Source organism: Neomonachus schauinslandi, chromosome 14 (genome assembly GCF_002201575.2).
Source record: "Neomonachus schauinslandi chromosome 14, ASM220157v2, whole genome shotgun sequence".
Classification (NCBI taxonomy): Eukaryota; Metazoa; Chordata; class Mammalia; order Carnivora; family Phocidae; genus Neomonachus; species Neomonachus schauinslandi.
In genome coordinates this window covers 77,438,182-77,460,136 of record NC_058416.1, presented here as the reverse complement: position 1 = coordinate 77,460,136, position 21,955 = coordinate 77,438,182, and the positions used below count along the sequence as shown (strand labels likewise).

The window sequence follows — 21,955 nt, the reverse complement described above, 5'->3', positions numbered from 1 at the left end:
CCCAGAAAAAGGGGGGGAAATTCCCAGAGGGAAAGGGGGGGGAAGGGTTAAATTAAAAAACAGAGGGAAAAAAAAAAAAAAAAAAAAAAAAAAAAAAAGAACCAGAATAGTAATAGTAATAACAACTGATAATAATAATGACTGCTAATATGTGTCGAGCCCTGATTATACGCTAGGTGCCATGCCAAGTGCTTGCCGTGGATCATCTTCCTTCACTCCTCATAGAACCTTTATGGGATAAGTATTATCAGAGATCTTTTTTAGCTGGTGGGGAAACTGAGACTCAGAGTAGTTAAGAAACTTAGGATCATAAGGGCCAGCACCAGGATTCACACACAGATCTGTCATAGCACTGAAGCTAAAGCCTGAGTGGCGTCTAGCAGTTTCCTGCTTCATTTGATCTCTATGGACAGCCAAATTAAATCATTTAGACCCAGCCTTTCATTTTGAAATATAAATGATCTCTAAATTCATGGCTATTTATGTCATGTCAGCAATGAGCAGAGAGCTGAGAGGAAGAGACATCATCAGCTCTAAATTTAGGGAACCTTCAACAGTGAAGATAGGGGACTGGTGGGGTGACGGGCATAGGCTTTGAAGCTGGACAGATCAGGGTTTGAGACTCTGGGTGGCCTTGAGGAAGTAACTAACCGTTCTGAGTCTTCCCTGTAAATCGGGGAGAATAGTGCCAGTTTCCTAGGGTTGTTGGGAGGACCATACAAGATGATGCTGGTGGAGCACCCAGGATACTAAGAGGCTCAAGTGTTTATTTCACAACTATTTATTCATGACCTACGACAGATGTATCAGGCTCTGTCCGAGGTGCTGGGATACAGTTTCCAGAGACATGAGTCCTCTCCCCAAGGAGTTCAATGGTCGGGGAGGAAGAGACAATTGTAAGACCAAGTGAGTCCTTCTAGGGACAGGGGGTGCATAGAGGCCGGGGGCCGTGGTAACACATTGAGGGTCACCCAACTAGACTCAGGGAGATGTCAAAAAAGGCCTCCCAGAAAAGGTGAGGTCAAACTAAAGCCTGAACCATGAGTAGTTATTGTCAGGTGAGGAGGGGAGGGAAGAGGGTTCCAGGCAGTGGGCATGTTCTAAGGCCTGGAGACAGGGAAGGAACAGGGATATTACAGGAGGAACAAGTAGTCCATTATGGCTGGAGTCAAGAGAGGAAAGTGCCAAGAGCTGAGATTGGAGGGGTGCGCGGGGGCCGGATCATGATGAGCATGGAAACCATATATTAACAGGATTGGAACTTGACTCCTGGCCCAAACAAATGAACATGCCCTTACTGAGAACCCAACAGGAGCTTCACATGGCTCCAGGCAGGGTGGGAACACAGAAGACAGGACCCTGTCATTGGGTGATTTTGAACAAGCCTTCACTCTTCTTTGGGTCTCAATTCCCCCATCTGCAAAATGGGCTACATCAAAGTTTCCCAAATTTAAACCACCTATATGGCCCTTTGTTGATTTTCACCATATCCCTGTACTACTGGTACTTTTACTTTAATAAACTCACTTTTTTATATAAGGAAACTTACACCACTATCTTACCTAGAAATTTTATAGCACTCGTCCTAAATAGAAAGCACCTGCAAAATACATGATTTATATATGAAAATACATAAAGACGGTGTATTTAATTCTAGTTAGCAACAGTTGCCTGCCCAAGGCACCAGATCTGGGAGACTGCAGTGTTGAACCCACTAGTACCCAACCCGGAGTTTCTCATTAATGTAATCAGAAGGACTGGAAAAGACTCAAAAGGGAATAAATCTCTATGTGATTGGTGTTATTTACCATTATGCCCATGCCCACTGACCTAAAATGCTCCGAAGTGCCCCCTGTGGAATGTGTCCCCCTCTGTCCCTATTCCTCTGACATCTGTGGCCTGGCAAGTTTCCGCGAGGCAGTAAGATGGGAATAGGTGGAAAGGGGTTTCTGAGAGTACCACAGCCTAGGCGCAGGTAGGGAGAGGAGTATCAGCTCCAGATGCCTGCAGACCAGCGGGCAGGCCATTGCTAACAGGCGTTCTCCCCACATCTGCAGAGGATTTCGGTCGCCATGTCTGGAATGTGCAGAAGTGAAGAAGTCCAGTTTGGTCCCATCCACAGCCCGGAGCTCCCCCATGAGAGGGTGCTCCCGCAGCCCCTCCTATGCCAGCACCCGTTCTTCCAGCCACTCCTCCCGATCCCCAAACCCCAGGGCCTCCCCCAGGTACACCCGAAGCCGATCCACCTCCTCTGGAAAAAGGTGAGTGCCGCTTTGACCTCTGTTCTGCAGCGCTTTCCTCCTTAGGGAGCTAGTTATGGTAACCGGAGATGGCCTTTGGCCCTCGGCGGAGAAGGAGTCAGACAGACTTGAGTTTTGAATGCCCACTATATCCATTCCTAGCTGGTGGCCCTGGGCCTCAAATAACCTCTCCGAGCCTCAGTTTCCTTATCTGCAAAGTGAAAACATTCACCTCTCTGTGCCTCGGTTTTCCCATCTGTGGAATGGGATTGATAATAGTACCTAATGCTAGGATGTGTTGAGGATTCAATGAGAGAATGCACACAAAGCATTAGTTCAATGTCTGACACGTAATAAAATACACAACAATCATAGCTAACATTTCCTGTGTGCTGCCTATGTGAGGTATGTGATTGACCCTAATTTACTCATTTAATTTACAACTCTATAGGGTAAGTACGATTATTTATCCCCATTTTATAGATGAGAAAACAGAGGCCCAGAGAAGTGAAATCACCTGTTCAAGGTCATACAGCTAATAAGTGGCCTTAAATGGTAAGAATTCAAGAAGAAGTTGTCAATATTATTATTAATCGGCCAGAAGAGAGGGAATTTCATTCTCAGGAAAGGGCCAGATTCCTCGGCCTGGCGTCCAGAAAGAAGAAGGTCTCCCTCAGGGGACCAGCTGAATAAAGCCCTACACATCCGGGACGACCCCGTCGAAGCCCAGCAGGCCCCTCGGGGACTGTTTACTCTCCCGCAGGTCCTACTCGCGCTCTTCCAGCTATTCCTCCAAGTCCGGCAAGAGGAGCCCACCCAGCAGAAGCTCCCGATCGCGCCGCAGCCCCAGCTACTCCCGTTACAGCCCCAACAGGTACAGGCCCCGCCCCCAAGCACAGGCCCCGCCTCCCCGGCCTCCACCTCTCTGGGGAGCTTCACCCAAGCCCCGCCCCTGCTCCCCCCTCGTCTAGCATTGCAGGAGTAGGGATGGGGAGATGACCCAGCATCCTTGTAGTTTTCTTCGTCTCCGCTGGAGTGGATATGTTTGGGCCCCCAAACATATCCTTGAGTCCTAACGTACCCCCGTAATATACAGCCAGCCACACCCCAGAACTCACATCCCGGCCCTCAACCTCTTCACACACCTAATACTACCCTTCATCCCCATATTCAGAGCCCCCAGTTCTTACGCATGCACCAGGGCCCTCTTGACGTCCACATTCTCACCCCCGCAGCACCCGCGCCCCTGTAATGCCCACCTTCGAAGGCTGAGCACCCGGGCACACGCCCGGCCTCCCCCCACAGTATTGAACCACAGCCCTGTCCTTTTCCCTCCCGCATTCCCTGAGGCCCCGGGAGAAACCATCCCCTGCCCCAGCGGGGTGCAGGGCGCAGGTGAGAGGAAGTGAGTGCCCCTGGCTCATGCGGATCTCCCAGCTCCCCAGTAACCCCCGCATCCCTTCAGGGAGCGGGACCCCAAGTACAATGAGAAGGACTCCCAGCAGCGGGAGCGCGAGCGAGCGCGTCGGAGACGGCGGTCCTACTCGCCCATGCGGAAGCGCCGGAGAGACTCCCCGAGCCACCTGGAGGCGCGGAGGATAACCAGGTAAGGCCAGGAAGGCCGGGGGTGCCCACCTTCACCCTCACTCCCACCCCTCCCACCCGCTAGGGCCCCGGGTTCTCCCCGTGCCCCCTTGGAGCTGGATTTCAGGATTGTGGGAGCTCAGACACACTTTGCGGGCTCTGCTGGGAGGGGGCAGGGCCTCCGGGGCGGGGCTAGGATGGGTGCCTGGAACAGGGGGGGGATCAGCCGGGGGAGGGGGGGGGGGGGGGCCAAGGGGTGTGGCCGGGGTCTGCGGAGGGGGCTGGGAGGTCGCGTCGAGGAAACAGGGGCCAAAGCAGTAGGGCAGGGCCTTTGCCTGGGGGGGTGGAGCCGGCCAGTGGAGACAGATCACGCTCAGACACACAAACCAGGCTTTTAATAGGCCCTGATCACACCCTGCACCAAGTGTGGAGAGGACAAGAAGGATCATTTAGGTGCCAAAGGGACTTAGAGGGAGCCCTGGTGGGTGAGGGGGAGAGGTGGGTGAGGGGCTCTGGAGTGGAATCCCGGCTGTGCCACTTTTCAGGTAAGCTGGGAAAGTCTCTTCACCTCCAGAGAAGGAGTCAGACAGACCTCACCCGAGGTCTTCAGTCCTCACCCGTGAAGGATGGAAGGAAATAACTCCCAGGAATATCATGAGGATGAAATGCAAGGGGGCAAAGAGATGGGAACCCACTTTGTAAACTGAAATGCAGAACACTAGAACCCTCAGTGTGCCGTTGTTTCGGATTGAATGGTCAGACTAGGTGGATAAGGTTTCCAGTAACAGCTAAGATCTTAGATGAGAAAAGCCCTAGAAAAGAAGCCTGAGGTCTGAGAGGACACGTATTTCTTAGGCCTTGAAAGCAGTAAGAATGGCTGAGTCTTCCCTAAAATTGGCTGCTGACAATCAGTTGGGCTCTTCCTCCTGGCCCTCCAAGGGTCAGCCACTCCATCCAGAGACTCACGGGACTGGGGCTGGGGTGTCCTCCTGGCTGCCTAGTGCCTCCTCCCTAGAGATGACCTGGAGGAGGAAAAAGCACTTGTGCCCCAAACAATAAGATGGGGATGAAGCATCACCTTCTCAGATACCCCACAGAACACCCTGGTACACAGGAAGTCCTACACCCACCGCGTTGACCAGAGGTGTCCTTGAGGTTGACTTGGAGGACGGCTGAGCTAAACAAAGTGGCATTTCTAAAAGGCCCTCTTGTTCCCTTAGTCAACCTCAAATAGTCCATCTTGATGAACCCATTCAGTGTTTTCCAAACTTCAGTCACCCAGAGCATCTGAGCACTTTTGACTTGTCTGTTTAGTAAGTGTACTGTAGCTTACTTAGTTTTCTTTAAATAGATACGCTCTTTCTTAGAGGTCCATACATTTAATTCAAAAGGAATACACCACAGTATGCTATAGTAAATGGACAGCCAGCCTCTCTTACCGTAAATAGAAGGTTCTAGTAAAAGTAAAAGCACAACAAAACTGCAATTAAAGTCTAGGTGTAGATCCTATTGCCAGTTGGAGGATCCGAGCCCCAGGCTTGCTTTATTAAAAAGTGAGATCGGTGACTTCTCAAGACCCCAGCACTAGGCTGAGACCATCCCCTGGATGTTCTCGGGACAGCACGAGGAGCGTAGGCGGAGGGCCTCCCCAGGGGCCCGGAAGGTGGAAGTTACTGCTCTGCCCCGCCCCCCGCCGGCAGGCGGCGGGAGCCGGCGGGCGCCCCCGGGGCCGGGGTGGGCGGAGTCTGGTCCTCAAGCGCGCTCCGTCTGGTCTCCGCAGTGCCCGGAAACGCCCCATCCCCTACTACCGGCCCAGCCCCTCCTCATCCGGCAGCCTCAGCAGCGCCTCCTCCTGGTACAGCAGCAGCAGCCGCTCGGCCAGCCGCAGCTCTTCCCGCAGCCGCAGCTATTCCCGCAGCCGCAGCCGCAGCCGCAGCCGCAGCCGCAGCCGGACCCGCGCAAGCAGCGGCTCCAGCTCGCGCAGCCCCAGCCTGGGCTCGCGGAGCCGGAGCCGGAGCCGGAGCTACAGCTCAGCAGACAGCTACTCCAGCACGAGGCGCTAAGCCAGAGCCCTCCCTTGAGCCGGCTGCCTGCAGGGGGGCCCCTTTCACTCTGCCAGCCTACCCCCCCCTCCCCTGCCCCCCCCCCGCCTGCTCCTTGGGGACGGACCTTGCGGGCTCCTGGACCCTGTCCTTCCTGCTCTCCTGGGGAGGAGGAAAAGAGGGTACGGGGCCTTCAGCCTCTATGTCAAACCGCCAGGAGCCTCCACCAGCACCACCCCGGGGCTCGACTCGGGCCTGGGCGTATGGAGAGAACCACCCTCTGTTGGCACAAAAAACCTCAAGGTTCTGTAAGAAGCAACGGGTCCGTGGCTCCAACGCTTGGGCCTGGCCAGGAAAACAGAGTTCTGCTCACCCACTGCTCCTAGGATGCATATGGAAGGCTAGCATCACACCTTCCCCCCTTCTCCCCTCATTCGGCCTCCTGAGCGGGTGTGTGAACCCTCGTGGGGTGGGAGGAGACGAGAGGAAACCAAGGGCAGTTAGGCCCTGGAGAGGGGTCAGGCCTTTCACCGAACGGAGCAAAGGCTAGAAGGCAATCGGAAGGGGGAGAGAAGGGATCTGAGTAGGGATCGTGGAGGTTTCAGTGGGGAGGAAGTGTCAGGAGAGAGGAAATGGGTTCTCTGGTTGTGAGTATAGACGCAAAAGGGCAGGGGTCATTCTGCTGCCCACCCCCCCCATTATCTTGGCCTGGTCAGGAAAAGCAGTCCAGTAGGTTCTAGCAATGGAGAGGCCCCCACATGGCTTAGACAGCCTCTTGGCTGTTCACAGGGCCCCTGAACCTCCCTGAGAAAGGACACAGTGGACAGGACAGCTTGGTCCACAGCCCCACAGCCCAGATTTGCCTCAGCTCCCACTAGCTGGCACCAGCTTAATTCCACGAGACCATCTGCTGAACGTCCCCCAGTGCCATGGCCAGCTGCCAGTCCCCAGCGCCGGCCAGTCTGGCCTTACCCTCCCGCTGGTGCCTGCCTGCCCCCTCCCCCACCGCCCAGACGGCCACACCCTGGAGCCCACCCAAAACAGCCGAGCATCGGCTCACCCGCCCTCAGCCCCAGCCAACCCCTTTGCCTCTCAGGAATTTTGCCAGGATGGGGCACAGCAGCTCAGATTTTGGGAGGAAAGACTCAAATCCAGAGAGTGTGAGGGGACAGGGGCTTGGATACTCCATAGCCTGGGATTCTCCTGGCTTCTGAGGCTTCTCTATCAGCTCAAGCCCCACCTTCATCTCTGCCCTCCCCCTATCTTCCCTCTGCCCAGGGCTGGGCAGCACGGGTAAGCTGATCTCCAACACACAAATACCACCAGTTGCTTCATCCGCAGCAGGCACTGAGAACAGGGGTGTGAGGGAGAGGATCCTTAAAATAAACCCTTGGGCATCCCCCTCACCAGCTGACTGGCTTTCCGGAGCCTTGGGGGTGAGTTTCAAGTTTGTGGTGGCAAGGGCAGCGGAACAGGGCATGGAGGCAGACAGTGAGGGGGGACAGTTCCTGGCTCTGGATACTGGGGCCAGCTATGGGGAAGCAGGGACCAAACACTATCCTTCCCACCCCAGGGAAAACATTGGCACAAAAAAATCCTTTTTCTTGAAAGCCGTGACCTGTCCCCCCCCCCCCCCCCTCTTTCCCATTACATCAGCCCGTGGGCCAGAAACTGCCCTGCAACCACCCACAAGTCCTTCCTCCATCAGGAGAGCCGAAAGCGAGGCGCCCCAGACAGCCCTGGACGACCTGGCCTTCCCATGATGCCCTCTGGCCCAGCCCTGGGCCCCACCTGCCCAGACTGACAGATGCCGATGCCGTCACTGCAGAAGGCCGGATGGCAGGTGCCTGGGACAGGGGCAGGTGCCCTGGGAGGGCATGTACAGCAACTGTAAATAACCCTCTTCCCTGCCCAGGAACGCAAACTGGGCTCCAGTCTCCCATCATGGAGCCACGGAACCTCATTAGCGGGACAGCAGTGAGCGAGGCCCGAGAGCCTCCCATCAGACTGCCTTCAGACAACTCTAGGGGACCATTTTGCCTGGGGCTCCTAGCAAACCTATTATTTATTTTATTTATTTATGTTTATTTATTTATTTATGTGATGATTTCTCTCTCTCTCTCTCTCTCTCTCTCTCTAGTTGCCATTAGCAGTATTCAACTATTTATTTACATGGAGAGGTGTATGTACGTGTGTGTGTGTGTGTGTGTGTGTTTCGGGGTGGGGGGGCTTCTAAATTATTTTTGCGCATCTTTTTTCCCTCATGTCTTTGTGGGTGGAATCTGAGAGGTCGGGTGTCGAGTAGGGATGTTGGCTTTGTCCCTGCAGGGGAGACCCACAGAGCTCTAAGTCCAAACATCCTGGAGTTGGCCTGAGAGGGTGGGGGGAGCGCTTCAGACCCAAGGTTCGTCGTTACGTCTGTGAGGTTCAGGCTTGCGCCCCAGCTCCCTGCCCACCAGCTGCACTGAGGCATCAGAAAGATGAAGAACAGCCATGAGGCTTGTGAGCTAAGGCCCCGAAATGGTACAGTGGAGTCACAGCTCACGTGGGGGTTGGAGTCTAAAGTTAGCATAACCTAACTAAGGCAAAATTTGCAGAGTCCGAGATCTCGGTGTGAGAGCTTTAGGGAGGCACCTGCTGGGAGACAGCTATACTGTCTCTGGCCCACTGAGGAGGCTTTGTGCAGTACTTATTGAAGTAGCCGCCTTGGGTTTGGGCAGCCATGGTGGTTGAAGCAATGCCTGGTTTAGCAGTGGGATTGAACTTCGAGGTGACGAGGAGAGAGTATGGCAAGAATTAAGCTGACTGAGGGGAGAGAAGATGCACCTGTGGTCTCTCACCCTTATTCCAGGGCATACGGTAGTGGGCAGGATCCCTCACTAGCTTTTCTGAGCATGCCTGGTTGGTTCCATGTAAATTATACATGCTTCTGCCTCCCCTGTAGCCCATTTCTCCCCATCCCCTGAGGTTTTTCCAGGCTGCTCTCTTCCTTCTGCAGTAGACACACACTGCTTTCCGGAGCAGTGTCCACCATCCTAAGAGAGATACACAGACTCAAAGCAAAAAGCCTTTTACTGTGATCTTTTGCTTTCCATCAGAGGAGAGCACAAAGCTATTTCAGAAATTAGGGAAAGGGGGGGAAAAAAAGACAAGATGAAAGGAGCAGCCAGAGGTTCCCCCAAGAAGGTCATTTCGGGGCCCATCGAGCCCGGATCTAGAGGCCCTTTACCAGTCCTGCCTCTGACTAACTGCAGGGTCTTCTTGCTGCTTCCCAGAGAGGGCCCCACCCTTTCCAAAGTCACCATTCACTGCCTTGAAATCGCCAGCTCCTCTGGGTCCAGCTTTGAGTTTGGAGAGATTTCTGCAACATCCCTGGTTGTTTCCCTGGCAATGTGATTTTACCCAGCTCTAACCCCCAGCCAGGGGAAAGTTTGCAAGAAGGCTGCTTAAATGCCTCCTGGGGTGGGGGTGAGGGAGGGAATCTCTGTCCCTCCCTCTTGCCGGATATGCTTCTTTACTAATTTCCCTTACATTTCCTTTCTTATGCATCCAAAAATAAAACGCTTGTTGGGGTGCTGGTAACCTTGCTTAACCAGAGCCCCAGAGCCCCAGTTCCTGGCATCAGCATTCCTCTGCCTACTTCACCCACATTACCTTCTGTTTCCAGGGAATGAGACAAATTGCCTGAAACCTGCGTGTGGTATGCACTTATTTTAAAAGCCAGCATTGGGGGGTGTGGCACGTGGCCCAGCAAACATGCAGCCTTCCTGGATGAATGAACCTGGACAGATCGCTCCATTTTTCCAAGCCAAAAATTACCCCTTTGAGAAGTGGCGGAGTTTTTGAGATATAATCCAGAATGTTGACCGGAGGCCTGGGAAATTGTCCAAAGACAGGGTGAGCTCACCAGGATTGAGAAGAAAAAGGAAAACAGCCTCAAATCTTTTTAGGAGGTTCTCAATCATTAGAGTAGAACTTAAAGCAATATGTGAATTCCCTTCAGTTAAATTAAGAAAAGCTAACTCCCTCAAAGCCCCCATCCAGGAACATTCTAGTTCCTCAAGGTTCGACTGCCTTCCTATCTCTGTTTCTTCCCTTCTTGAAGGAAAGGCAATCTTTCAGAAGCCAAACAACATTTAAGATGTTTGAAAGACACGAGGGTCTTGGTCTCAGAGAGCCCCCATCATCCATGAGCTCAGAACCATCCTCTTTCCCAAAGGCTTTGCTTGAAGAGGGCCAGCATTCGGTGCTCCCAAAGGTTCCCAAGCACTTTTTTTTTAAGTCCCACTCCCATAATTTCTTCCGCTCTATTCTTTTCCACGAATATTCAAAATAGTCACACAAGCATGTGTCTTGCCTTGCTTCACTCTCCAGCTAAATAGAAAAGTTTGATTAAAAAACAAACAGGATTCCTCCAACCGCTCCCTCCTCCATTAGCCAGCTGCATCCAGCTGAGGAGCTCATGCTAGATCCAGTGTCATCAAGCAATGCTTTATTGCAACCTCTTCCTCCTCACTTCTGCACCAATGACCCAGTGATACGGATAGACTTGGCATCTCCCCTCTGTCTGTGGCTGCTGTTTTGGACTTTTTTTTCTTTATTGAGGGTTTTTTTTTGGGGGGGGGGTTGTTTTGCATTGTAAATACCATGATGGGGGGCCCCTCATCAGAACATGGCTTATTTAATAATTTATTGCCTATTTATTGAGTGGTATCGGGAGAGGAGAGGGACCACCTCTTCCCCTGAATTGCTATTGGAAATCGGTGATCTCCCAGCTCTGGGTGCGGCTGTCTGCAGCAAGGGGCATGATCACCCAGGTAATGAGTGCTAGAATCACCCAGCAAATTGGAATTGGCAGAAACGGAGTCTTCAGTCATACAAATTAAGCTCAAATGGAACTAAAACACTGGTTATCTCCGGGAAAACCTCATTTTGATGGAAATTAATTGCAGAATAAAATGCCTGTGCACAAACCAACTTCTATTAAAAAGTCACAACTCCTTGAAAGAAAAAAAGAGAGAGAGAGAGAGAGACAAAACTGTAATTCCTTTTCTCTGGCCAAGAAAAGATATGCCTCATCTTCTAACAAGTTGAGCCAAAGAGACTGGAACAACATTCCTTTGTGATTCTCTGGCCTGTGTGTGTGTGTGTCTGGATGAAATGGAGTGGGTCTCGGGCCTCAGTGTTATCATCTGTAAAATGGGGCTTGGCCTAAGTGTTCTTGGCAGGGGAGAGGGCGGGGGTTGCACCTCTGATGCTGTGAGCTCCAAACTGTCAGGTATACGGTCCCTGGTGTCTTCTGCCAACTGTAGGTCGAAGGATGTCTCCTAAGGAAGGAAATAAAAAACCAGGGCATGGACCTCATTTGCAGGGTAAGGTGGTAATAGTTGAGTCCTGCAGTCAAAAATGGGAGGCCTCCAGATGCTGCCACCTGAGTGCTGAATCTTGTAGCCTGGGTCAAAGAAGCCTTCTATATGAGCTTGACCTTCTCTCCAAGCCCAGCTGTTATCAAAGGAGAGACCAAGAAGGCTTTGCTGTTCTCTGGAGTTCACCACTGTTCATCATGTCAGACCACATTTTGTACAGTTGTTCGAACAAGCCAGTGACCTAGGTCATGCTGCCATTTGTCGGATGAGAAAACTGAGGCCCGGGAAGGGGGGATCTGGTTTGCCGTAACTCCCTTGAGCTCAGACCCTCCTGGCTCCACGCCCCACTCTCTCGGTAGCTCTTTCTCGCCAGGCCCCTGCTGTGAGGACTTTGTGCAGGGTCTTTTCTCTCCCAATTCTCGGCTGCTCCCTCAAGCAATCATTGGCCAAGGACCTAGCAGCATCCACCCTATCAGCCTGGCAGGCTCGGTGCACCCCAAGGCCATTTCTCCACATCGGGGGGCTAGAATTCTCATCTGGAAAACCCCATGCCGAGGGACCCACCACCAGCCCAGCTCAGCCCGAGCAGCCAGCCTCTGGAGCATCCACATCAGAGCGGGGAGAAGCTCCTGTGTCCTCCAGCATCCCGGGACCCTGTCCTCTACCCAGTGACACAGCGGCCGTGGCTTGTTTATTTCTGGTGTCCACAGCTAAGCATAACCTTCCTGGGGTTTCCGATTTTTCAGCCTGTACGAAACATGTCTCTCTGTTCTAATAAAAGGTTCCATGGTATGGTGTTCTCAAACGTGGCCCAGCCTCCTCTGTCTATGTGGGGTGCCCAGAAGCGGGGAGGGGGGGAGGTGCGGCAGGGAGACGGTGGGGGGGGGCCCCTAAGAGCCCCTGGGCACGACCTGCTGCTTGCGCACTTGGTCGCATTGCTCACCTTCTTTCTTCAGTCTTCAAAACAAGCCTGTAGGCACTTTGGTTTTACATAGACATTCATAGCATCCACGGAATGCCTCGGGAAACCTTTCTGTAAGCATTTTACGTGCATTATCTTAATCTTCACCACAACCCTCGGAGGTAGGCATTAGAATCTCCTTCCTCCCAAGAAGGAAACTAAGGCCCTGCAAAGCCAAGTCCCTTGCCCAAGGCTGCGGTGTCAATGATAGGATCCGTGCAGGCTGACTGCAGACCCCAGGCTGTGCACAACTCTGCTCTGCAGCACTTCAGCTGATGCAGAGAGGACGCAGTTCTCTCTGGTAGGACCGTGTTTCTCCCAGGCCTTCGTGGGCAGGAGGAAGTTCGGTGTGTAGGGCACAGATGTGGGAGTCCAAAGACCTGGATTCTAAGATAGACCCTGCCATTACTCGCTATGTAGCGCTGAGCAAGGATGATACCCCGTTGGGCTTGGTTTTCTCATCTGTAAAATGGAGGCAGCAACAGTTCACTCCCCGGGCTGCTGTGGGAACTAACTGGAATGTGGCTCTAAAAATACCTGATGCCTGGGAAGCACTCAGTGAATGTTAGCGTGACTACTCTTCCCTCACCCGAGACTGAACTGTGGGAGCGGGGCTCATGGAGACAGCCCTAAGTAGCCAGCTGGGAATAGTGGGGTTCCTGCAAGGCCCTGTGAAGGCCCCCCAGATATGTCCTCAGTGTCCAACTTCAGAGTTTCCTGCCATAGGGAGCAGAGGTTGAAAACACCCACAGGGGCAGGCAGGTGAGGGAAGTGGGCAGCGTTAGGACTGTGGGGACCCAGGGAGTCCAGCACACTACAGCCAGCTAGCTGGCTCAGCTCAGTGTTGCCAGATCTCCCCATTTCTCAAGAGGATGAATTTTTAGATAAAATGTACTGATTTTTAAAACATGGGTAACCCATTCTTTTTTTCAAACATTATGCAAGTCAAAAAAAGTTATACAAACACATGTGTGGATAACGTACATCATCCCAGGGCCCAGACAGCCCTGCCCCACCCCCATCCCCAGGGCTACAGCCCCCGTCCTGTAGCACAGCCCTGTCTATACCTGACTAGGTTCTCAGCTAGGAGAGAAAGAGCAAACAAAATAGGTTACCACTGTCGCATCCCCTTGTATCTTGCCCCTCTGGAAACCTCCCTTAAAAATCATTTGAATGAGGGCGCCTGGGTGGCTCAGTTGGTTGAGCGATTGCCTTCGGCTCAGGTCATGATCCTGGAGTCCCGGGATCGAGTCCCGCATCGGGCTCCCTGCTCGGCAGGGAGTCTGCTTCTCCCTCTGGCCCTCCCCCCTCTCATGTGCTCTCTCTCATTCTGTCTGTCTCAAATAAATAAATAAAATCTTTAAAAAAAAAAAATCATTTGAATGGGACAACCTCCTTGGGGTAAATCCATTGCTATCCACCGGGGCCCACCAACACCACCACATGCACGATTTCTTTCTTCCCCAACAGGCTAGGGTAAGGCCGCAACCTGTGTCCCCTTATGAGGCTTCATCAATAAATAATAGTAGTAGTAATAATAAAAATTAACTTTTTATGGATCAGTGATCCTGTGCCAAGCCCTTTTCATGCCTTAACTTACTTCCTTTTCGTAACAACCCTGTTTAGCCCCATCTGACAGATGAGAAAGTTGAGGGTCACAGAGGGAGGACCACATAGCTAGAGGGTATTTGAATCTCGGTCAGTGGGTTCCAGGACCATTTCTGCTGCACCTCTTTGCCTCTGAAGGTGGGAGCCCCATAACTCAGAGCTAGCCCTTCGTAAGGGCCCCCCAGGACTTTTTCTGGAAAATGTGGCTGCCAGGAGGTTGTGAGGCCAGCCGTCCCTCAGTGACTCACGGAAGAGGGCTCTGCCTTTCTACCTCCTGCTCTGGCTCCCAGTTAGGGGAATCGGGTGTTCTTCTGGCTCTTGGTCTGAAGAGGCGCCCCACCCCCTCCCAGCCAGCACAGGGGAGGCTAGGCGGCCTTGGGCGATGGCTCTCTTTCAGGACAAGGATGGAGCCGAGGCAGCCTGCGGCCGGCACCCTTACCTTCCGCCGGCACCCTTACCTTCCGCAGTCCCAGGGACACGCACAGCCTCTCCTCGGGGTGAAGGCAGGCAGGCAAGCAGGGGAGGCAGGAGGACATCAGAAAATTGAGCTTCGCAGGAGGCAGGGGCCGAGAGCCCTGGTTTGCCTTGTGACCTAAGCAAATCGAGCCCCGCTGGGTCCTAGTTATTTCACCTGTGAAAAGAAGTTGGGTCAGGCCGGTGGTTCTTAACGCTGGCTATGCATTAGAGTGAACTGTGACCTTTACAAAGCCAGACACCCTTGAGTGCCCCACCACCATCCCCAATAACAAGGGCTGCTGAGGGTGGGTGCCAGGGGGCGGGGTTTTCAAAGGCTTCCTCGGTCATCAGCTATGAAGCCAGGATTGGGAACCACTGAATTACATGACACCATAAATGTGTGCCGCTCGGTGTGAGAGCGTAGGTGGGCTCTTAGCCGCGGCGACAGTAAGGACAGCACGACCAACAACCCTCCACACTCCCATAAGACCGATTCCAAGCCCTTGACGTATATTAACCTAAATTACTTACGTTATTTCATCCTGGCAACAGCCTTATGAGGCAGGGACTATTTTTATGCTGATCTTACGGATGCAGAAACTGAGGCACAGACTGGTGGCCCCACTTACACAGCTAATAAGTGGCACAGCTGGACCCCAGGATGCGGGGAGTCCAAAGGGACGCCTAAAGCCTAAAACCACCTCGGAAGGCATCACAGAAAAAACTGACCCCTTGGCCTGGGAAATGAGCAGAATGGGCCAGGCCAGGAAAGGGAGCTCAGGAAAGAGGAGGGAGGACTGGGGATCCCAGGCAGGGGCGACTGCGTGTGTACAGGACCAGAGCAAGGACTTCCACCTGCCAAAGTAGGCTCTTGGTCCCCCGCCTACCCCGTGCATTCCTTCCATAGTGCTCTACTGTCCGCACCTAGTTTATTTGTTTACTTGTTTATTGCCCGTCTCCAAGAGGACAGAAGCCTTGTCTGCCTCATTCATCCCCCATCCCTGTGTGCCTGGAGGGAGTGCCATGCCCAGCACTGCGTCTGTCAAATGATTAAATCTGCCTGGGGCTGCCAGATCTGCTTCTAAATCCCACGCATTTTTGAACTGGTTAATTTTTACTTTAAGTTGCAGGTGTGGAGTATGGCTAGGAGAACTGTGGCAAAGCAACAGCGTGTCCCACACAGGCACCCTATCTCTCATGCACACATTCTACCCACGAGGAGCTGTGTCCCTCCCTGGGAGTGAGAGAATGCAGCATGGGGATGAGGCAGACGGATGTGAGCACCTACTATTCATCCAGCACTGTGCCAGGCTCGGGGGTATAGTCCCTAGGGTTAGAGACAGGTGTGATCTTTAAAAGGCAGTGGCTTGGGAGTCACAAGACCTGGGTTTGAGCCTGACTGCTGCTTCCTAGCTGTGTGTCTATGTGTAAGCGGCTTAACCTCTCTGAGCCTCCGGTTCCTCATCTTTCCAATGGGGATGCTAAAAGTATCAATCTCATAAGGGCGCCACGAAGATATGATACACATAAAGCACTTAGCCCAGGCCCTGACTTAATATCATTGTTACTGACACAAAAGGGGGTGGGAGTTGGGTAGGTTCAGTTGCCTAGGTAAGATCACAAGTTTCTGGGAGGGTTCCAGGTCACCTCGGCAAAGGTCCAATATTCTCTCACCTTTCATCACCTCGAATACCAAATTCTCAAGAGAGGCACTCCCAGCTGCCTCCCTCCATGAGTATCTTCTCCACTCCAAAGAATCTAGAGTCTCCCAAGAACTTGGCGATTTCCCCAGGTATATCTCCACCCTGATATTTCATCAACATTTTCAACCCAAGTAGTTCTATAGTCCTTTGACAATCTACTCTCAAATCTAAACCCAAAATAAACAACACCAACCACATCATATAGACTTATGTTGCCAAATGGAAAGGGGTTGGAACAGGTGTACACACGCAAACACACACACGCTCACACACACAGAGAGTTTGGTTTTTTCCCTTCGGTTTCCCTCACCTTGAACCCTATTTCTAGATTCAGAATCCATGGCCTCCCATGCTTGGGCTTCAGAGAGTCTGTGAATCCTTTGAAATCCCAGGCAAAGTTTTTACATATGAAAATACCAACATGTTGATGCAGAGAAGGACATATTCCCCACTAGTTTTCCAGAGGAGCCCAACTTGAAGCCTTTAGGATGGTTCAGCAAAATCCATCTATACACTCTCAGGATATGGTAGAGTTTCTAGTTGCCTCCCAACAGCCACTGCCCTTTCATCCATAGTAATAATTTCAAGTAGGTTCATTGCCACCCAGAATAAAGACAGCATTTCCCAGCAATCCTTGCAGCTAGGTGTGGCCATGTGACTAATTTTGGCCAATGAGATACAGGCAGAATTTTCCACGGTAGCTTCCAGGTATTTCTATAGAAGTGATTTGTCATGTGCTTTCCCCCTTCTTCTTCATCCCTTTTTCCTTCCTGCTGGCTGGAATGCAGACATGATGGCCGGAATTCAGGTGGCTCCGTGGTCCATGAGGTGGCTTTGGGAATTGAACCCATACAAACAGAGCAATAAGATGGAAGAGTCTTAGTCTCTGAGGAATTTGCGGAGCAGGGACACCATGCCAGCAACAAGACAGAATGTCTCTGGACTTTAATATTAAGAAGAAATAAATTTCCCTTTTCTTTCAGTCACTGTGATTTTGACTCTCTGTTGCTCACAACTAAAATTAACCCTAACTCATATTCAGGGTGAAACTAAGACAGTCCCCGGAAGGAGATATCTTGTTTACAGCTCTCCTCGTCCATCTCTATGCATCCTCCCCAGCTCCTCCAAACTTCCTCCCCTCCCAGCACAAACCATGAGAACCCTCTCAGGCTAAACCGTCCTAGGAGAGGTCATTCCCAGACCTAAGAAACAAAACAAAACAAACAAAAAACAAAACAAAACTTTCCAAAGCAGTTGCCTTTGGACACCAACTGGTCGAACCAGCTCCCGCTGGAGAAGGAGGGCCTCAAGATTACAGACTCTCCAGGTCTCCCGCCCTCCAAAGATCTGAGCCAGCCCTCTGCCTAAGTGCCTCCAACAGCACGATCTAAATGTCCCAAACTGAGAGGAATAGGTAGCCAGTGCTATGAAGAAAAACCAGCTGACGGAAGAGAACCTGACTGTAGATCAAATGGTTGGAGAAAGTTTCTCTGAGTAGGTGGAATTTAAGTAGAGACACAAATGAAGTGAGAGACCAGTCTTGAGGAGATCTGGGGAAACAGTGTCACAGGCTGTGTGAAGAGCAGGAGGGAAGTCCTCAGACAGGAACAGTCCGAAGGACAGAAAGGAGACCGCAGGACTCAAGCACAGTGAGCAACGGGTGGATGACAGCAGGGAATCAGATCAGAAAGGTAGCCAGGAGCCTTCATGTTCTTCATGAAACTTTTCAGTTTCTAAAATTATTTTAATTGTTGATTCAACTATTTGTTTGACAGATGTGAGAACAGAGACTTTTGTCCCATCTCTAGCCCCTAGGCCAGTGCTTTGTACATAAGAACTTAATAAATATGTAATGAATGAATAATGAATGGAGTCTCCCCACTCCCCGCATCTGCCCCTCCTCATGTGTTCATTAATTGGCACCATCACCCACCGGTTGCCTACGTCTAAACACTGGGCAGTACATCTGACGTGCCCTCTCCTCCCCTCCAGGGCAGTCCCTCAGTCAAAATGCTTCTGCTTCTTTAATATATCATGGATTATGTCCACCCTTTCTCTCTCCTCAGCCAACAGCCCAGCCCAAGCCACCATCTTCCCTGGACCCTACTTTGCTGGTCTCCCTGGAGTTTTGTCCCCCAGTGCCCTCTCCACCCAGTGGCTGGTGATTTTCCTAGAACTCAGATCTCATCACACCATTCTCCTTCTCCAAACAGCTCAATGGGTACTCAAAGTGCTCAGGACAAAGCCTAACTCCTAAATGAGGTCCACAAGGCCCTACATCATCTGGTCCATGCCCACCTCCCCAACCATTTCCCACCTCACAATCCATGCCAATGGACGACTATTGTCGTCCCCCTTTTACAGATGACAAGGCAGAGGTTGAGAGAGACTAGGCCACTGACCGAGAGCAGCACAGCCAGCTCTGTTCAAGATCTTACCCACCAGGCTTTACTGTCTTTCTTAAGCTGTAAGTGCTAACACTGTCACTTCTTTAAAGACCTGGTTAGTTGAGATATTATTTTATTTATTGGACAGAGAGAGAGGGAGCTCAAGCAGGGGCAGATGCAGAATAATTATCCGGGCCCTGAGAGGAGATTTCGGAAGCCGTGATAAGCTCAGGAGTAAGTAGAAGGGCCCCTGAGAGCCCTTCATGGGGGAGTCCCTCTTTGAAAATAGGTAGAGGGGGGTGGGATGAGCTGACCCCTGACTCCCTTATCCCAGAGACACATGCAGGTAAGAGGCGCCCCTACTGACCCCTGACTCCCTGTCTCCCACTGAGTCCACTGAACCCCAGGCCCCTGGCCCGGCTCTGAGCAGCTTTCACGCTCGTGACACGTAAGGATCTCTCTGGCCAACACAGTGATGGCTTGTCCCAGGCAGCCTCCAGGCTCCCAATGTCAGTGGGTTCCTGGTGTCACCTGGCGTTCTACTGAGAAAGTCTGCAAGGGCTAAAAGAAGTTTCCAGACCCAGTGAGGAGGTAGAGGGAGAGGTGGGCTGGTGACCTGAAGGTCAGCTGTGGTCTGTTGGGTCCCTTTGGGTTCGGAGAGCCCTTGCTCCCCACTAGGCAGCGAAGAGTCCAGGCTTAGCCATCAGCACAGATCTGACTCTGTGCCTTTACTTTTCAACATAAAATGGGGTTGGGGGCGTCTGGGTGGCTCAGTCAGTTAAGCATCTGCCTTCGGCTCAGGTCATGATCCCAGGGTCCTGGGATCGAGCCCTGCTGTGCAGGGAGCCTGCTTCTCCCTCTCCTGCTCCCCCTGCTTGAGCTCCCTCTCTCTCTGTCCAATAAATAAATAAATCTTTAAGGGTGCCTGGGTGGCTCAGTTGGTTGGGCGACTGCCTTCGGCTCAGGTCATGATCCTGGAGTCCTGGGATCGAGTCCCGCATCGGGCTCCCTGCTCAGCAGGGGGTCTGCTTCTCCCTCTGCCCTCTTCCCTCTTGTGCTCTCTGTCTCTCATTCTCTCTCTCTCAAATAAATAAATAAAATCTTTAAATAAATAAATAAATAAATAAATCTTTAAAAAAACATAAAATGGGGTTAACAATATACTACTGCCTCATAGGCTTATCATGAGGATGAAGAGAGGTAAGGTATACAGGGCATTTGGTAGAGCTTGGCACATAGGGGGTCTCAAGTAATGGTGGGAACCATTACTGTTTTGTGCTTCGGGTGGTTGTTATTCACAGAATCACGTGGTGGTAAGGAGCACAGGCTCTGGAGCCAGACTGCCTGGATTTGAGCATCAGCTCTGCTACTGAGTAGCTGGGTGAGCTTCAGCGAGTTCTTTAGCCTCTCTGTGCCTCAATATCGTCATCTGTGAACAGGGATAATCACACTGATCTTAGATCAAATTGGAGGAGGACTAAATAAATTGATTTATGCAAAATACAACTCTTACAAAATGTTAAATAAGTGTTATTATTATTATTACCTATAGAGGTGGTCAGAGCAAGTGATCCCTGGAAAGAACTTTGGAGATAATAGTAAGAGGAAGCTAGAGCTCAATCAATAAGCATTAGCTGTGTGGGATTGTGAGGGCACTGACTTGTGTAGGGAGGGAGCATGTGGGTTGTTTATTTTATTTTATTTATTAATCATCTGTTTTTGCACGGGCGTTTGTTGGAGGAAAGAGCCCTGGGGGGCTGGGCCTGAGATTGAGACACAGCGGCGTTTTAGAAGCCACAAGCTGGTGGTCTTGGACAAGTTCCTTCCTGTTGAACCTCAGTTTCTTCATCTGTAAGATGGGGATGATGAGAGCACGAACCTCTGGGAGGGGGCTGTTGTGAGAAATAAATAAACAGCACGCTTGGAAATCATTTCACTTGGTCCCTTCTAAGTATCCTGGAAATTGTAGTTGCTATTCTAGTGCTGTTACTGTGTGCAGGGTCTGTCCCACGTGGGCAAGGCGATTCGGACCCAGGGTTGCTAACACGACATCATCTGCTCAGCCAAGATCTGCTGAGCTCCTATAAGGCACCAGGCACCCTTCTAGGCACAGGGGATGATGCTGTGAACAAGACACCCAAGGGTCCTGCCCTCCTGGAGCTGAATGTGCTGGAAATTCCACTAGTGTCGTCTGTTGGGGGTTCTGAGAAAGGGAAGGAAAAAAGACATGAGCATATGCACCCCCCGTTTGCTCGAAGATGTGTTGGGCTCCGGGGGTATCCACGGAGGGAACTCTGAGACGGGGCTTCCTGGACCTGGAGCCTGAGTGAATGCGGGAGGCCACCAGGATCGGCCCCATGCCCGGAACGAGAGCTCCGGAGCCCTAGAATTGTAGAGAAAACAGTGAGCAAAAATACGGTCCCGAAAGCCATGCACTTGAGGGAGCCACAGAGGCTCCTCCTTCAGTCCCGATAAGACTCCACCCCACACAGGGTTAGGGCTGGGCCTGCAGGTGAAGGGGTGTGAGGCTGGGCAGGGCCGGGGGCTGGAAATACTTAGAGGAGGAGGGAACGTGGGGTCTTGCTGCCATGCAAGGGAAGAGCACAGAAGTGGGCAGCCAACCAGCGGAGTCTTTGTCACTACCTGGGTGACCTCAGGCTGCTGCCGTTCCCTCTGGATCCCCCCCACCCCGTTTCCCAACTGCAGGGTGATGTCACCCTCCTCCTGGGCTGTCCGAGGATGAACGGTGGTCCTTCCCAGGTGAAAGCTCTAAGAGGAAAGCAGCCCAAAGAACACTTGTTCTGGACCCTGGGGCTGCTATTGCCCCCACCCCCGCCCCAACAGGCACAGGAATCCCACAGGGGCTTTCCTTCCCGGGGAGAGCCAGCCTGGCGGCCCCTCTCCCTCCCTGGCTCCTCCTGGGCCTGGCCCCATGTTTTCATGTGGCTAATGACAGCCCGTAGGGTTTACTGACCCCTCTCCAGGTGGCTGGGCCAGCAGGCTGAGCATCTGCCTCCTTCCTCAGCTTCCCAAAACGGAAGGCTGGCCTGACCCAGAAATGTGCTGAGAATCTGGGGGCGGGTGGACAGCATACAGCAAGCATGTGGGAAGATGACTGGACGAGACCCGGGGGCCCCCAAATACCCCCAAGTGTGGCCCTTGGCAGGTGGCTTCACCTCTCCGAACCATGAGGGTCCAGTGAGGTCATGAATAAAGTGCTGAGCACATGGCCTGGTATACAGTCAGCGCTCAATAAATGTGAGCCATGCCTGTGATTATAAGAGGTAATGCAGCAGAGGAGCCAAGAGCCAGACTGCCTCGGTTCGAATCCCAGCTCTGCCACTTAACCGGGTGTGTAGACTCGGGTGAGTCACATAATCTCACTGAGCCTCAGTTTTCTCAGCAGTACAATGGGGATAATGAAATCCCCTTCCTTGTAGGGTTGTAGGAGGGATTCCGTGAGTTAAGATACATAAATCCAAAGGGCTTAGAACAGAACCCGGCACATGGAAAGTGCTGGATAAATGCTAATGATTGCTATTTCTGCTTTCTAGCTGCACCCCTTCTTCTCCTCTCCTGCTGGCTTCGGGGCTGCAAGCATCCTTGAA

At 52.1% G+C, this 21,955-nt stretch overlaps 1 protein-coding gene across 1 annotated transcript in view; it reads left to right on the top strand.

Moving 5' to 3' along the window:
- SRRM4 (serine/arginine repetitive matrix 4) overlaps window positions 1-5,887 on the top strand; it is a 144,566-nt gene extending 138,679 nt beyond the window's left edge. The window contains exons 10-13 of the mRNA XM_021703589.1: window positions 2,058-2,261; window positions 3,004-3,114; window positions 3,706-3,846; window positions 5,605-5,887. Coding sequence (XP_021559264.1) covers window positions 2,058-2,261; window positions 3,004-3,114; window positions 3,706-3,846; window positions 5,605-5,887 — 739 coding nt within the window. The remainder of the gene's footprint in view (window positions 1-2,057; window positions 2,262-3,003; window positions 3,115-3,705; window positions 3,847-5,604) is intronic.
- The last annotated feature ends 16,068 nt before the right edge of the window (window positions 5,888-21,955 follow it).